The following is a 14,581-nucleotide window of genomic DNA, read 5'->3' as shown; positions in this document are numbered from 1 at the left end:
CCAGGCGTTGTGGAATAATAAAAAGAAGTTGCGTTTTTTAATGGATACACCTCCCATTGCTGAGCGTAAGAATAAATCCACCTGCTGAGAGTATGCCTTTGATAAAGGTCCAAAAATACCAACATCCAAAGGCTGCAAGCGATGAGTTGAATGAGGCGGCAGTACAGCAAGGATAATACGATTTTGATCAGCGTAGTTGATGAATTTCATATTGACATGAGAAGAATGGCCGTCAAGGATGAGCAGGCGCCAGGCTCCATTCCTAGCCTTTGTATGAGGATTAAAGACCCGTTGCAGCCAATGTAATCCATATTGATCACTGCTCCAGCCGTTCGGGGAGGCAGCAAAAAAGACCTCATGCTCTTTAGAATCAAAATCTTCTAGCCACGTATCTTGCAAATCCCCGGAGTCTGACTGATATATAAGACCTGGCGGCGTTGACCTTCCACTGGCTGATATGGCGGCTAGCAAAGAGATGAATTCTCTACTCCCATCCTGAATCGTGCCTAGCAAGCTCCCGCTCTTAAGCTGCTGTACAGAGACTATTCGCTTGCTGATTTGCATGACGCCCATAAGAAAGCCCTTCTCATCAAGATTCCACATATTAGATGGTCAAATGTTGAATTTTTTGACCTTTTCGTCTAGCTAAGATGCTCAAGCATTAGCAACCCCTCATTAAATTGCAGGCAATGTAAATAAAAATCAATCAAATACAAGCTGGAAAAAGTGCTGAAAATACTCAGAATTATCAGCTCTCTTGCGTTTTTGATCAATTGCTCGTAAATATAGGCTTTTGATGCGATCCTTGTGGCGTTGACAAAATCTAGAGATCCAATGCTCGCCAATCGGCTCCTGAAGGATTTCTTCAACTAGATTTTGAAGAATTCGAGGTGTAGGAGGAAAGCCACGGTCCGTAAGACGATTTATATATCGAATAAGCTCTTCCTCTTGAGAGTTCGTAAGTTTCTGTCTACATAGGGAGTCGGCAGTTTCTCGAGACACTGATTTGCCCGTAACGCGTCGCATAAGCGTAGTTCGATGAATTCTGTATTTTTTTGCAACAGTAGTATAATTGCCAGCCTCTTGCGAAAGGAATTCAGCCACTGCGAGCTCTACAACTTCTTTGGTTGGCATGTTGTAGATGATTGAAGGTGGAAGGTTGGGTTCAAAAATCGGCTTTTTGGGGCGTGCGTTGTGTGGCGGCGTGCGTTGTGTGGTGGTTTATGTTAAAGAGAGAGGAAAAGGATAATTCAAAACGATGCAACCAGTCACATAAATTATACAATACATAATCAGCCATTAGACTGTGCTCCCATTCACATCTATCTTCTCAACCATTTTCTGAGGTTCGTCCTCCGGTCTTTGCGCCTCCTCGATCTTCTCATCCCGGACGGAGAAGTATACAATGCCCGCAGTCCAAATGGCCATTGCAATCGAGCAGGCAATCATTGCCCACATACCTTTCTAAAAAAGTAAATAAAAAAAAGGGGAAGTTAGCAAGGTCCGCACACGAGATAAGATGACTGTAGACGAAAAGGCGTATATGCGCGATGGACATACCGTGAAAAAGGGTGCCTGATCGGCTGAGTAGAAGAGCAAAGCCCACCACGCGTTAACCACATTACTCCCCATATTCATGCTGGCAATGACAACGCTCCGCAACGCATCATTCTTATACCGCATGGCATCATTAGCCCACGCAAAGAACGTTGCCTGACACGCATACACGGAGCCGGCCCAATAGTATGCGCCAAAGATCGCCGCTGTCGACGCTCCGGGGGACAAAATCATCGCAGAAGTAACAACGCCAGTGATACCAATCCAATAGCCGACCAGGTACCTCTTCCCATGCAAGAAATCAGTCAATGTAGCCCAGGCAATCGTTGACACGATGCCGACAGCCGGCACGCCTGTGGGGTAATTGTTGAGCTGCGAGATGGAGTATTTGTTGGTCGTGTGAGATTTCATATAGAGGGCCAGGAGGGCATTTGTGGAGAAGGATTCGGTTTCTCCCGCGATAATCCAGAGCATGACGAAGCCGTACCAATGCCATGAGCTCAAGACGCGCTTGAGGAAAGAGAGACTGAACGGGGTGCGTTCGCGCACAGGTTCAGGAACGCGGGAGATGGCGAGGGCGCGCTCATCGGCATTCAGGTAGGGGGCATTGGTGGTGGAAGGGGTGTCGGGGAAGAGGAAGAGACCGTAAAGGGCAATTGGTAAGGTTATGAGACCGTCGATCTAGGGTTGCATATGTTAGATTGTGTGCATGAGGACGCTAGGATAGATATTCAGAGGTTTGAGGCAGGAACCGGAATAACCAACTTAACATACAATAAACAACCATCTCCAACCAGCCAATTCCCTGGTGCCATGTAGCGACTTATGGATACCGGTCTGGATGAAGCCGCCAAACATAGTCCCTGCAAGACCCGAGGCAGTGAAAATTCCACTTCGTTTCCCCAACTCGGACTCTGTGTACCACGAACCGAGAATGTAGTGGGTGCCGACGAAAGTGCTGGATTCAGCCAACCCGAGGAAGAAGCGGATGGCCATGATGGACTGTGGGTTCTTCACGGCAGCAGTAATCATGGTCAAGCCGCCCCAGAACAGCATCATACAAGGGAAGAATATCCTAGGCTTGAAGTAGATGAGAGCCAGATTGGAGGGGACCTGGCCAAGAATATATCTACGGAAATAGGAATATCAGACTCGATGTACAACATGGAGGGAATCAGAGTTGACAACCATACCCGACGGTAAATATGGTATTGATCAGATTGAGCTGCTTTCCCTGGAAGTTCAAATCCTCCTTCATTCCGGAAACATAAGCATTGTTCAAGTTGCTTCGATCCAACTAATCAGACATATAGCTGTTAGCATATATTTCCCCCTCGCGCAACCCGCACCATACCGTTTCAAAGAAGAAAGACGGCAGGAACTCGAGATATCTGCCGTGGAGCACTGCCAACGGTCATCAAGGGATAGAGGGGAAATAGTCGAAACTCACATAGTTGGCAAAGTACATCAGACAGCAGAATGTGAGAATGAAAAAGTCAATCTTGCGCAACAGGGCAGCCTCACCAGGCCTGCTCTCTGTGCCGCGCAAATACTGCATAAACCTGTTGCGGGCCATGGCGGCGACGGTTGAGAGCGAAGGCACCAGTGAGTTATTAGGGATGGAGATGATAGTTATGAAAACCGCTCTCCTCTCACGCACTCGCAACCCAACAACCGGGAGCAGAGAAGCGAGATATTAGGGCCAGGATACCTCAGAATATATATATATATATATATAAAGAGGATATCTGGGTTCGAGCAGTTGACATCGAAAGAGAAATCCGGGGGAAGCAGGGTTGATTAATTATATTTGACCAGCCAGCTCACAGCTACCCTTCGGCTCTATCTCCTCAGTGCCATATCTCGCGTTCTCATGCCAAGTTTTGGAGCCACGGACATAATCTCTCGCAATATCTTTTCTGATCGATGAGGAGTTAGTCAGAGGTATTAGCTCTTGCTGTTGGTAATTTGTTGGATGTGGATGCTCCTTGGAAGCGTAGATGAAGATTTGCTCAGCAGATGTCTGTCCCTTTGCTGTGCGGTGAAATGAACTATTGCTCGCTGCTGACTTGATATAATTCATGGATTCCAGAGAGAGGACCTAGGCATGTCCGTTATGTCAGTAATGCCAGATATCTCTGCATCTCGGAATAACAGTGCAAATGGTAGCCCACCGGTGCAGCATTCACCACCTTTTCCCCCTTTACCAGGCCTCTCTCTCTCTCTCTTCCAGTTTCCACATTTCCCTCCCCTGCGCGGGAAGGCAGGGCTATTGAGGCGGCAAGACGCGAGGGAAATGCAGCTCTCGCCACTTGACTCCGTTCCGACTCTGCTTCAACTGCCTCTGAGCCCGGTTTAAATCAGCGATTACCGGTCTCCCTACCTCCCCACAGGGGCCAAAGCGATTGTCAAGTTGATTGTGATTTTTTTTTTTTTTTTTTTGCCTGCCAAATCAAATACCGCGTGATGCCTGTGCTTTCTCGTGGCCAACCAAGGTTCGCCGGTGCGGGGATCCGCTTTTCTCTGATTCAGTTTTCGGGCGATGGGTTGTCGAATCATGTTTAAGCATTGCGACAACAGGTCACCTCAGAAGCAGACTTCACTCTGCGGAGTATTTAGGGAGTAGATTGTGTAACAGGTTGGTATTTATCCGTGGGTCGGATTTGTAGAGCCAAATAATACGATAGACGCTTCACCTAACTACATTTCAGGGCCGTCCATTGATTGCTGAGGGGAGCGGCGGGGTTCATTACTCTCTATATCTGTGGTTATGTGCGGAAGAGTTAAAGGCGACACAGCGAGCTCAACAGAGCAATGCCTCGACAGGGTAGAAAAAAGAGGTATTAGCTACACATTGGTGTCAACGCGCCCAGCCAAGTATTTAACTGACCCTATTAACCAAACTATGTCAATCATGATCCATGACAGGACGTTGTTGTCGTCCGGGGAAGGATATTCATGGGATGGGCTAGTCTCCTTATCCGGAGAAAAGACAGAGATGGATGTGTGATGCTTTCTGAACTCCTCCACATATTGGGCTCAAATGCAGAGGTCAGTGGCCAAATTGGAGCAGCAGAAGGTAGAGGCGGGAAGATGTCAGGGATGCTGATACCAGACATATCTACGAGTTGTGTCAAAGAGAGACGGGTTGGAGATCTCAAACCCCCCTTCCTTCATTTACAATCCCATCCGCTAGCAATTTTGTCTTTTTTGAATTGCATCGTGCGAAACAATCTGGGAAGTCCTCTAACTATATTTGGTATGTAGAATCCGGCCGTTCATGTTCGTATCAGTTAGGGTCCAGCTCCTCGCTGCCAAACGCATACACTCACTCCACCGCAATCCCTACTCACGCAGGCGCATCTATGGATCAACTTTTGATTTCATTACCTCCTCATAATCTCTCAGACACATCAACGAGGGGAGGATATGTAGAAACTCGGATCAAGTTTCAACGCCTACCTCTCCGTGTAATTTAGATCCCAATCCCTCTCCCGAGTAAGGGGAGTATAGCCGGGTTAAATGATCTCAACGCTGCACTTTACGCAAAATTTCTCATGCACTTGAAAATTGACGCAGGGTTCCCCTCAAATTTCCAGGCTTGGTGTAACGAGTGGTTTCCACACTCTGAACCCCAAAGTTCCCGTTTGCGGGGTTGTGATAGATGAACGAAGAAACGATTCGTTAGCCTGCGAAAATCTATCTACCCACCGACGCTGTGATCCATGGGTTGATACCGTGGTTCTGGGTATTTAAGTTGCCCGTGAGCTAGACATCGTAACCACACTTCCCCAAATCCTGGCGCATGAAAGAGATCAAATGTTTAGAATATGCAGAGGCAATGCAGAGCATGCAGTGCGACCATCTCTTCCCAACGGTTGTTGGCCCTTCATCAAAAAAACTTGGAAACAGCGGGGTGGAGCTCTGTGGAAGTAGTTAACTATAGCAAGGATTTCAGATCTATGCTATGAGTAATGATATCAGTCCCTAATGTCAAGGGTTCACAGGAAGATAAGTCAAAATGCGATTGCTATTGCAATGATAACATTTCCCATATATAATATCGAACGACTACATGACAGTGTAAACACATAGAGTTATTTGATGGCCTTGACTGAGAATGGATATCCATCTTGCGGCGATCATCCTCTGGTAAAACTATATGGAAGATGTTGAGGTGCTCCCTGTCCTACCAAAATCCATCCACGACAGCGCTCATATCGTATCAGAGCCCGATAGCTATGTATTCCGTATGTGCTACCGGCGATCTTCCAGCTGTCCAACACTGGCAACTCGTCGACGACTTGGTAGCCAAAGAAGCCCACAATTATCATGGGGGCTACCCGGGTCCCCCGGTGCACGGCCAACGCCTTCGCTGCAAGATCAGGGGCGGGAACGAGGGTTCGACAACATCCCGAGATCTAGGTTTGCTGCGTATTGCGGCAACAATACACATGCTGGAATGCACTGCGATATGCAGCTGTGGCAACAAGCCATAGGTGAGTCAGAGAACAGCTCGATTTCGCAAAAAAAAAAAAAAAAAAAAATAACTTGCTCCATTGCCGAGGCGCCAGCCGAAACGTATTATTATTATAACTACCCACCAGACGCCCAGCCAATGCACGGAGTGGCCACAGCTAATTCCTACGTATTTGAACGGTTAATTATAATATATTAAGGTTTGTGTAATAAGGAACTAAAGTACGTACAACCAAGGATATTCAGATTTGTAAATCCCCATTTCATATAACTAATGAATACAACGGGTCGTTGTTGAGACATTACAGCTCAAGTCATCTGTGAGGAGGGCGATCGGTGGGTCAGTAACTAACTACGTCAAAGCACTCCCAAATACAGAGCCAAGGCCCCCAGTGCGGGCACTGCATTTCTATATCCCTTGCCTTGATACGGGTTGCATGGCGCATAGACGTTGTGTCGGTAGAGGAGGAGTAGTAAAATCCCAGAGAGGAAATCATATATATATATATATATATAACAGGCGTCGACTGGTAGGAACTTGGGTAGTGTTGAAATTGCTCTCTCCTCAACTAACTATCCAGAAGACTGGAAACATCGCTGAACACTCTCTGAACCGCCCCCAGACCAGCCGATAACGCGACTAATAAAGCCCCCGTTGGTTTCGCTTTGGATAAGTTAGTTACTTCGCAACCCACCTTTAACGCCTCTTTTGACTAGTTATCTCCCTGCCGAAGAGTTTAAAAAAAAAAAAAAATTCCGGACCCGCCCTTCAATTCGACCAACCTTTTAATCACCGCAAAGGAAGCCAATGCGGGGTCGTTTGCTTGCTCTTAGCCAGCGAATAATGATGGCCACAGAGGGAGAGGCTTAAGAATGCCCCAATGGAATGGGTGGCCAACTGATCGGCCCCTCAGTGGGAACGTACTCTGGCTTTTTGCGCCCAGAGAGCATGCGGATGGAAAGTTATTAATCATACGGATGCTTCGACGGGGATAGACCAGGGAGAGGAGGAGACTGCCGGTGTTAGTGGCCCCACGGGGTTGATATTTCGTTCCATATTTCGTTCTATATAGTTACCCATCATTTAACTATCTCGTTTTCCCTTCTCTCTGCATTCTAAACTGATGGTTTCTGGTATTTTATGGTTGTCGTAGAGCTTTTTTTGGCCGACTGCTTTGATATCCCTACTCACTTTTTAAGCTGTAGAGTACTAGCCGCTCATAGTATCAGAGGGTGAAGAGTAGCTAAAACACATACCTCAGAAAATGCTCAGTGAACACTCCTGGGAGGCTATCGCCGCTGCGAAGAGGGAAGAGCTTCTCTCCTCCATCCCGTCGGAATGGATTATCCCTCAAGATATCTTCCCTCCGGAATCCCAGGCCGATGTGACTAGCTTCCCTGAGAAATCGGAATGGTTCACAGCAGATGAGTTGGAGATTACCAGCTCAACAGCTTCCGAAATCCTACAGAAAACCGCAACGGGCGTCTGGAGTGCCGAAGCTGTAACTCGCGCATTCTGTAAACGTGCGGCTGCCGCTCATCAGCTGGTATGTTAATGTTCGCGGGAAAGAAAAAAATATATATATATAAAAAAGTTCTACAATAGAGAAACATACGCCCGCTCATTCTCCTACCCAATCATCACTCAAAAAAAAAAAAAATCCCCAGCTGACATATCCGCCCAGACGAACTGCCTCTCAGAAACCCTTTTCCCAGAGGCGTTGGAAAGCGCAAAAGCACTCGACACTCGCTTCGCTGCTACCGGCAAACCAGTCGGGCCTCTTCACGGCCTCCCAATTTCCCTGAAAGACAACTTCAACATTATCGGCAAGGACTCGACAATTGGCTTTACGGGCTGGGTCAACGACCCGGCCACGTACAATAGCATCATGACGGATCTGCTGCGTGAGGCGGGAGCGGTCCTGTATGTCAAGACCAACGTCCCGACAGCAATGATGATTGCCGAGACGGTAAATAATGTTTTTGGGCGCACATTGAATCCGCGCAATCGCCTATTGACCTCCGGCGGCTCATCTGGGGGTGAGTCAGCGTTGATTGCGTTTGGGGGCAGTCCGTTGGGTGTTGGGACGGATATTGGTATGTAGTTCAACGTCTCTCCGCATTCCCATTTCCCAAGTAACTAGTGGGAAATATAGCTAACCAGCAGCAATTCAATGACAGGCGGCTCTCTCCGCATCCCCGCCGCCTGCACAGGCATCTTCACGCTGCGCCCCTCCTTCGGCCGCTTCCCCAACTTCCTCACCAAATCCGGACTGGCGGGACAGGAGTCCGTCCTGAGCGTCAACGGACCCATGGCTGCGACGCTAGAGTGCATCAAACTCTTCGCATCCACCGTTGCGAACAGTGAGCCCTGGGTCCGGGATCCAAAATGCATTCCAATCCCTTGGCGGACTGTAGAGCCCAAGCTGCGACTGAAACTAGCAGTGTTGTGGGATGATGGTCTCGTGCGGCCGACTCCACCTGTCCGAAGAGCACTGAAGGAAACAGTGGAGAAGTTGAGGAGTGCTGGACATGAAATTGTAGATTGGGAGGCAGCCGGACACAAGGAAGGGGTTGATATCTTAGTATGTCCCATTAAGGATCAAAGTAATAAAAATTTTTTTTTTTTTTTAAAAAAAAAAAATTCGACAGCTCTAATCTCCCCACTTCCGCTAGGACCGCTTCTTTCTCTCCGACGGCGGAAAGACCGTGCGAGGAATCCTTGCGACATCCAAAGAGCCCATTCGGCCTGAGATGGACAGGTACGGCCAAGCCAAAGACGGCGGCGTTCAGGCACTGTGGCAGCTTCATGTCGAGCGCAACAAGCTCCAGCAGCAGTACATGGAGCGATGGAATGCAATCGAGGGTCTTGATGGGTTATTAAGTGAGTATGCCCCCCCGTTTTCTTCCGCACTATCTATACAACAGTTCGCTGTAGCGTATTCAGCTGGTTAACCGAGAATCGATAGCCCCGACAACACCGTATGCAACGGTCGAACACACGCGTTTCAAGCACGTCGGTTACACCGGCGTCTACAACATCCTCGATTATTCGTGCCTATCGTTCCCGTGCGGTGTCCACGTTGACGCCACCGTAGATGTTCCCGCTGTCGATGAGGTTGAACTCAGTAAAATTGACGGCGAGGTGCAAAAGGAGTGTATGTTTGACATTCTTGCCTTCTTTTTTTTTTTTCTGCTCCATTCCCCCTCTTCTCTTTCCACCAAACGGCGATCTCTAATACGATTGTTTCATCAGACAACCCCGCCGTCGTCCACGGGCAGCCTGTTAGTTTGCAGCTTGTAGGGCGCAGGCTAGAGGAGGAGAAGGTGGTGATGATGGGAGAAGTTATTCTGAAGGCTCTCCAGGAAAAAAGTGCCGGGGGATACGTTCCCGAAATGCAATGTGTGTAATTGGTGATGTGCATAATGAAAAGAAGGCCATTTCACGTTATATATATTATTTTTATCTTTATTTTTGGTTTTCTCTGTTGGCAAGATCCAAGATGGTATGTTAGGGATTTTTATCGCATATTGCATTATCCGTTCAAATTGGTATCTATGTGAATATATCTTCCCACTCCTCTGTATGTTTTGTCAGGGCAAACAGAGTCCGTAGGATGCCAACATTTATTACATATCCAACATACCCACTTGGTAGTGTTCCGATTCATAGAAGGTAGAGATGGGTCTATTCACATTTATCTCTTTGCTTAAGGTTTGGCACAAGTTAGCCACCTGACCTTCGAAGAAACTTGGGGATGGTGATAAGAAGATGGGAGAAGACAATATCAGTGAACTCAACTTTTGTTTTACAGCGGCACATCAAACCGGTAACAGACTTTCATGCAAAGAAAGACTGACAACCTCACTCTATTTAGATCCACAGTATATTTCGTATTCAACGTGAGAAATAAAACTCGTTGTAATGATAATGAAATAACTTTTCTTCATTTATTTTGTGTATTGCTTTGCTCTTGAAGAATAGTGCAGATGGGGGGGAAGGGAAGAGCGGGAATAAATTGGCAGGGCTGTTGTTAGAAACAGAGTGATACACATTTGTTTAAGTAAATTGGGCTTGTTGATTTGGGATGTGGGGGGAAAGGAAAAGGGATGGTGGACGTGGGTGAAATGGGGAAAAGAAAACTCGAAATCAACCACAACCCAAAACCCAAAAGAAGGCGGATGCGGGGGAAAATCGAAAACGGAAGAAAAACTATAGTAGAAAACGGAAACAAAAAGACAGGGAAGAGAAATAAATATTGCACGACGCCCAAGCCTCCTCATCAACAAAGGGGAAATGAAATTCGAAGACTTAACGGGCTTCCAAGTTTCGTTGTCAAGCCGATCCGCCCACTAGCTACACTCAAAAAAAAAAAAAAAAAAAAAAAAAAAAAAAAAAAAAAGAGGGATGAAGAACAGGCCGTGAAAACATGGGGACAAGGTCTGATAGAAATACGCCGGTGTATTGAACATGCTGGGTTTAGGTAGTGTGCATAAGGCAAACAATGTAACAAATGTGCCAGGGTCCGACAGGCGGCGGAATGAAATCAGGGAAATATAAAATGGGAGAATACATGACGGTGAATCTCTTAATCGTGGGACGGTTCGTTGAAAATAAAGGGGAAAAAAGTGTCAAAAAATTGCTGGAATAATCGGACTTGTTGTGTTGGAACAGGAAGGAAATTAGTGACGAGTCACACCTTGAACTTAACAACGGCTCTCGCCTTGTGCTAGCTGCTGATATCATTTTGGACATGCGTGGATAAATAGAAAGACATTTACATGTCCATGCTATCTCCACCATTGGCAAAGTTGAAGGATCCGGCTTGTTGTTGGTTGGTACCCAAGGTGAAACCGGCCTGTGTTTGCTGGGGTGCAAGTTCGTCAATATCAGCACCAGCTTCCTCTTCATCGGAGAAGTAGCGTTCAATGATGTTGTATGCCTTCATGTAGATTTCCTCGTTGGCGTTGTTCTGGCAATCGTGGATCTTCTCCATGCCGCCGGCCTCTTCGATGAACAGGGCATAGCGATTCACGCTAGGTTCTCCCATCTGAGCAGATTCCTTGTCCATCTCTCCCACCTTCAGAATATTCTCCAGACCATCCAGGGCAACTTGGATAATCTTGTTATCAGGGCATGCAAGAAGGTCGCAAAGCGGCTTAATGCATCCTTGAGATACGAGATAGCGGATTTGTTCTGGTTTCTGAAGGCCTCCAGACGTGGCGTTTGAAATGGCCCAGCAGGCTTCTTTCCGAGTCTTGAAATCTCCGTTCGACAAAAGGTTAATCAATGGAGGAATGATGTTAGCATCAATAACTGCCTGGATTTGCGTAGAATTGCCAGCAGTAATATTGGAGATGGTCCAGCAAGCTTCCTTTCGGATACCGTCTTTCGTGGAGCTGAGGAGGGAAAGTAGGGCAGGAAGAGCCCCACAGTTGATAATTACTTGGGTCTGGACATCATCACCAGTAACAATATTACCAACAGACCGGAGAGCTGGTGTCTGAACGGATGTAGAGGCGTGCATCAACAGCTCAACTAACCGACGAGGAATTCCGGCTTCGATCACGGCCTGGATTTTGTCATTTGATCCGTCTGAGAGATAGGAGATGGCCCAGCAGGCGTCGATCAGGACCTCGTCATCAAGCATGTACACCAATTTAGCAAGGATGGGCAGAGCAGGCAGAATCTATAATGCCAACAGTTAGGGTTAGGAATCACACCTAAAAGTCATCAACCATGCAGGGGAGAGAGAGAAATACCGTTGGCCAGTCAGGCTGGGGAGTTTTTCCACGGCAGAAATTGCTCAAAGTCCATGTGGCATTTCGAAGCATGCTAAGCTTACGACCATCACCAATCAAGGCGAGGAGAGGACGGAGAGCTCCAGCGCCAAGAACAAAATCGCGACATTGAGGGCTGTCACCAGCAATATTGCCCAACGCCCAAACAGCCTGTTCCCTCACATCGGGCTCATGGCTGCTCAAAAGCTCAACGAAAATAGGAACAGCACCAGCTTCGATGACAACCTGGGTTTGCTGTGCAGATCCGGAAGCGATGTTGGTCAATGCCCAAGCGGCCTCAAACTGGACCAGAGTATGGGGTGAACGAAGGAATTCAACGAAGCGGCTGACAACGCCAGTTTCAATGACTCTCTCGATAGGAGGGTTCCGTTCTTTGGAAAGAAGTTTTCTGAATTTGGTGGTGGCCTGTATCTGCAGTTCGATTTGGTCGGAGAAAACACCCTTGACCATCTCCGGAAGCTCAGAGTTCAGCTACAGAGGGGGGTATCAGCTAGTTATTCCCCATCAAATCATTATCTCAACGGTCATCTTTCAAGAATAGACTCTAGCTTTCCATTCCGGGGCTCTTTCAATAATCTCGATTCTTTGCATGACATCACAGACAATAATGGCCCTCAGGAGCCAAACGGCTCCCCGCTGTGCATTACAGCTTGAGAGATAGGTGCGGGCCAGGGGCAACGGACAAGCCATGAAAATGGCGGGAAACCACACAACATATGCACCAAAATAATCAAGAAATAAGAACAAAACAGAACACATGCACATACCTCACTCTCAATGGTTCCACCCTCCTCATCACTATCATCGGCAGCAAGACCAGGGCCTCCGCCTACACCGATGCCTCCATCACGGGTCTGAATGCCTCTCCGTTTTGCGAGGTTCTCTTCGCGCTTCTGCTTCCGAATCTCGACCTGCTGCTCCTCACGACGACGGCGGAGCTCATCTGGCTTGAAGGAGCTCTTAGCCTTAAACTGAGTGCGACGATGTTCTGGGATATACCGCTCCGCCATGGCGATAGTACTGGTGGACAAAGAGCTACAATTAGGAGGGAAAAAAGCAGGAGCAAAAAAAGAAAGACACAGCAACACAGCGCCAAGAACAGCTTTAGAGAAGTAGTAACCAGGAGATGGAATAGGCGGACTCTCTTTTATATCCTTTGACGTTGGCGATTGTTTTGGGGTTCGGGCGTTCTGGGAGGAAGAAGAGAAAAGGAAAGATTGCAGTGAGGGGCTTTTCTGCTTTGGGAGGGTTGAACCAGCCAGCGATGATGACTAAGCAGCATGATCACGTCAAAAAGAAAAGTCTGCGAAGGACCCCCCAAGCAACGCGTTGCTGATACGAGGCATCGACAAAACTACACCTGAGCATAGCTACAATTGGAAGAAAGAAATAGCTATGAAGAGGGAAATTTTTATCCAAATACGCATTGTCATTGATTAGAAAAGCGTGGCTCTCCTTAAGCCGACCTATCTCCGGGCTTCTCTTCAAACCAAACAAACAAACATTCTGCAGCGCTGCACTTCGCAAGATCATACTCCCAGACGGAGAACTCTCGGGAATAGCGGAATTAAAACTGATTGAGATAATTCCGTCTTGCAAATCTTTCTACGTTTGCTACAGTGCTGTCAGCATTGAGCGTGGGATATTTCCCTTTTTCAGCTTCTCCGGGATGTGCTCCCCTTCGGTATACACCAGTCTAGAGAAGTCTTTGACCAAAATTATATACGCAAAGTTCCACCGTTGGGATAGTTAGATCCCCTTTAATATATCCTTGATTGCCCAATTGGTGTCCTCGGCTTCTTGTCACAACCCCCCAATTGACATTTTTCCGGCTCCTCCTGTCGGACACCCTTTTCTCGGCCTACATATTATAATGGCCCCATCTCTACCTGTCGGATTCGACGACATCCAAACTGCACAGTCAAAATGGGATAGACTGGTGAATGTTATCGCCGTTGTAGTTGATGCCCTTGCGCCAAAACCTTCCGGGGGATCTTCATATGTATCCACCTTCACTCTCAAAGATAATGACTTCTCCTCAGCGGCCTGGAACGGTCTCAAAATCCGCTACTTTAACAATAATGAGACGCATGTACCGGCCCCTCAGCATGGGGATGTCGTTCTTTTACGACAAATTAGGGTCTGTATCTTCCTGCAGCATCAAGTTAGACTCGTGGGCTTGCTGATGACTTACAGATACGGACATATCAAGCTGCGACTGTTGGGCTCTGCACGCAGAATGATTTTGTTCCCTGGGTTATTTTCCAAAAAGCACCGAATCCCAGGCTCTCTCCACAGATATCTATGCACCCCAATACTCAAAAGCTTACTGCTACCGAGAAATCATATGCCTTTACCTTGATCGGTGCTGGAAGTTCGATGCCTACCGGTCAGCCCTTTAAAATCTCAGCAGCTGCGGCTGCGGCTCCATCTCGCTCTAATATCTCCAAACCACCTACTTCCCGCGGCAGACGAAAATTTTCCTTGATCAAAGACATTTCATGCGGTACATTCGTCGACCTTGTCGTTGAGGTAGTCAAAACGTACCCTGAAGACTATCAGAGATTTCTCCTCTATGTCACCGATTATACCCAAAACAAGCAGCTTTATAATTATGTTTCGGAAGGGGATGGCTCTCGCGATGGCGATGAATACGGATACACTTCGAGACCAAAACGCGATTGGCCCGGGCCCTTTGGTCAAATGAGCTTACAGGTTACTCTCTGGGAACCTCATTCTCATT

The 14,581-nt window shown here is 47.4% G+C and overlaps 6 protein-coding genes across 6 annotated transcripts in view; 3 read left to right on the top strand and 3 right to left on the bottom strand.

Annotated features, from left to right (window-relative positions):
• Nucleotides 1–1,299: 1,299 nt before the first annotated feature.
• PADG_01118 (uncharacterized protein) lies at nucleotides 1,300–3,133 on the bottom strand (the record flags this gene model as incomplete). Its single annotated transcript, XM_010758313.1, has 5 exons — nucleotides 1,300–1,464; nucleotides 1,561–2,238; nucleotides 2,332–2,686; nucleotides 2,751–2,854; nucleotides 3,008–3,133. The coding sequence occupies 5 exons, from the start codon at nucleotides 3,131–3,133 to the stop codon at nucleotides 1,300–1,302; spliced, it is 1,428 nt and encodes a 475-aa protein (XP_010756615.1).
• A 228-nt stretch (nucleotides 3,134–3,361) lies between these two features.
• Nucleotides 3,362–4,126, bottom strand: PADG_01117 (uncharacterized protein; the record flags this gene model as incomplete). The annotated part of the gene is made up of 3 exons (XM_010758312.1): nucleotides 3,362–3,658; nucleotides 3,732–3,901; nucleotides 4,018–4,126. 3 exons carry the CDS (start codon nucleotides 4,124–4,126, stop codon nucleotides 3,362–3,364), a joined length of 576 nt encoding a protein of 191 aa, XP_010756614.1.
• A 1,672-nt stretch (nucleotides 4,127–5,798) lies between these two features.
• PADG_01116 (uncharacterized protein) lies at nucleotides 5,799–6,056 on the top strand (the record flags this gene model as incomplete). The annotated part of the gene is made up of 1 exon (XM_010757826.1): nucleotides 5,799–6,056. The coding sequence occupies one exon, from the start codon at nucleotides 5,799–5,801 to the stop codon at nucleotides 6,054–6,056; it is 258 nt and encodes an 85-aa protein (XP_010756128.1).
• A 1,245-nt stretch (nucleotides 6,057–7,301) lies between these two features.
• On the top strand, nucleotides 7,302–9,447 carry PADG_01115 (uncharacterized protein; the record flags this gene model as incomplete). The annotated part of the gene is made up of 6 exons (XM_010758311.1): nucleotides 7,302–7,583; nucleotides 7,722–8,133; nucleotides 8,218–8,621; nucleotides 8,713–8,920; nucleotides 9,006–9,194; nucleotides 9,293–9,447. The coding sequence occupies 6 exons, from the start codon at nucleotides 7,302–7,304 to the stop codon at nucleotides 9,445–9,447; spliced, it is 1,650 nt and encodes a 549-aa protein (XP_010756613.1).
• A 1,367-nt stretch (nucleotides 9,448–10,814) lies between these two features.
• Nucleotides 10,815–12,848, bottom strand: PADG_01114 (karyopherin alpha; the record flags this gene model as incomplete). The annotated part of the gene is made up of 3 exons (XM_010757825.1): nucleotides 10,815–11,726; nucleotides 11,800–12,309; nucleotides 12,606–12,848. 3 exons carry the CDS (start codon nucleotides 12,846–12,848, stop codon nucleotides 10,815–10,817), a joined length of 1,665 nt encoding a protein of 554 aa, XP_010756127.1.
• An 863-nt stretch (nucleotides 12,849–13,711) lies between these two features.
• PADG_11211 (uncharacterized protein) overlaps nucleotides 13,712–14,581 on the top strand; it is a gene marked incomplete at both ends in the record, with an annotated part of 1,644 nt that continues 774 nt past the window's right edge. The window contains 2 exons of the mRNA XM_010758504.1: nucleotides 13,712–13,978; nucleotides 14,035–14,553. Of these exons, the coding sequence (XP_010756806.1) occupies nucleotides 13,712–13,978; nucleotides 14,035–14,553 (786 nt within the window). The remainder of the gene's footprint in view (nucleotides 13,979–14,034; nucleotides 14,554–14,581) is intronic.

This window comes from Paracoccidioides brasiliensis (assembly GCF_000150735.1).
Source record: "Paracoccidioides brasiliensis Pb18 unplaced genomic scaffold supercont2.1, whole genome shotgun sequence".
NCBI lineage: Eukaryota > Fungi > Ascomycota > Eurotiomycetes > Onygenales > Ajellomycetaceae > Paracoccidioides > Paracoccidioides brasiliensis.
Note: the sequence above shows the minus strand (reverse complement) of the source record. Positions and strands in the feature narration are given on the sequence as shown.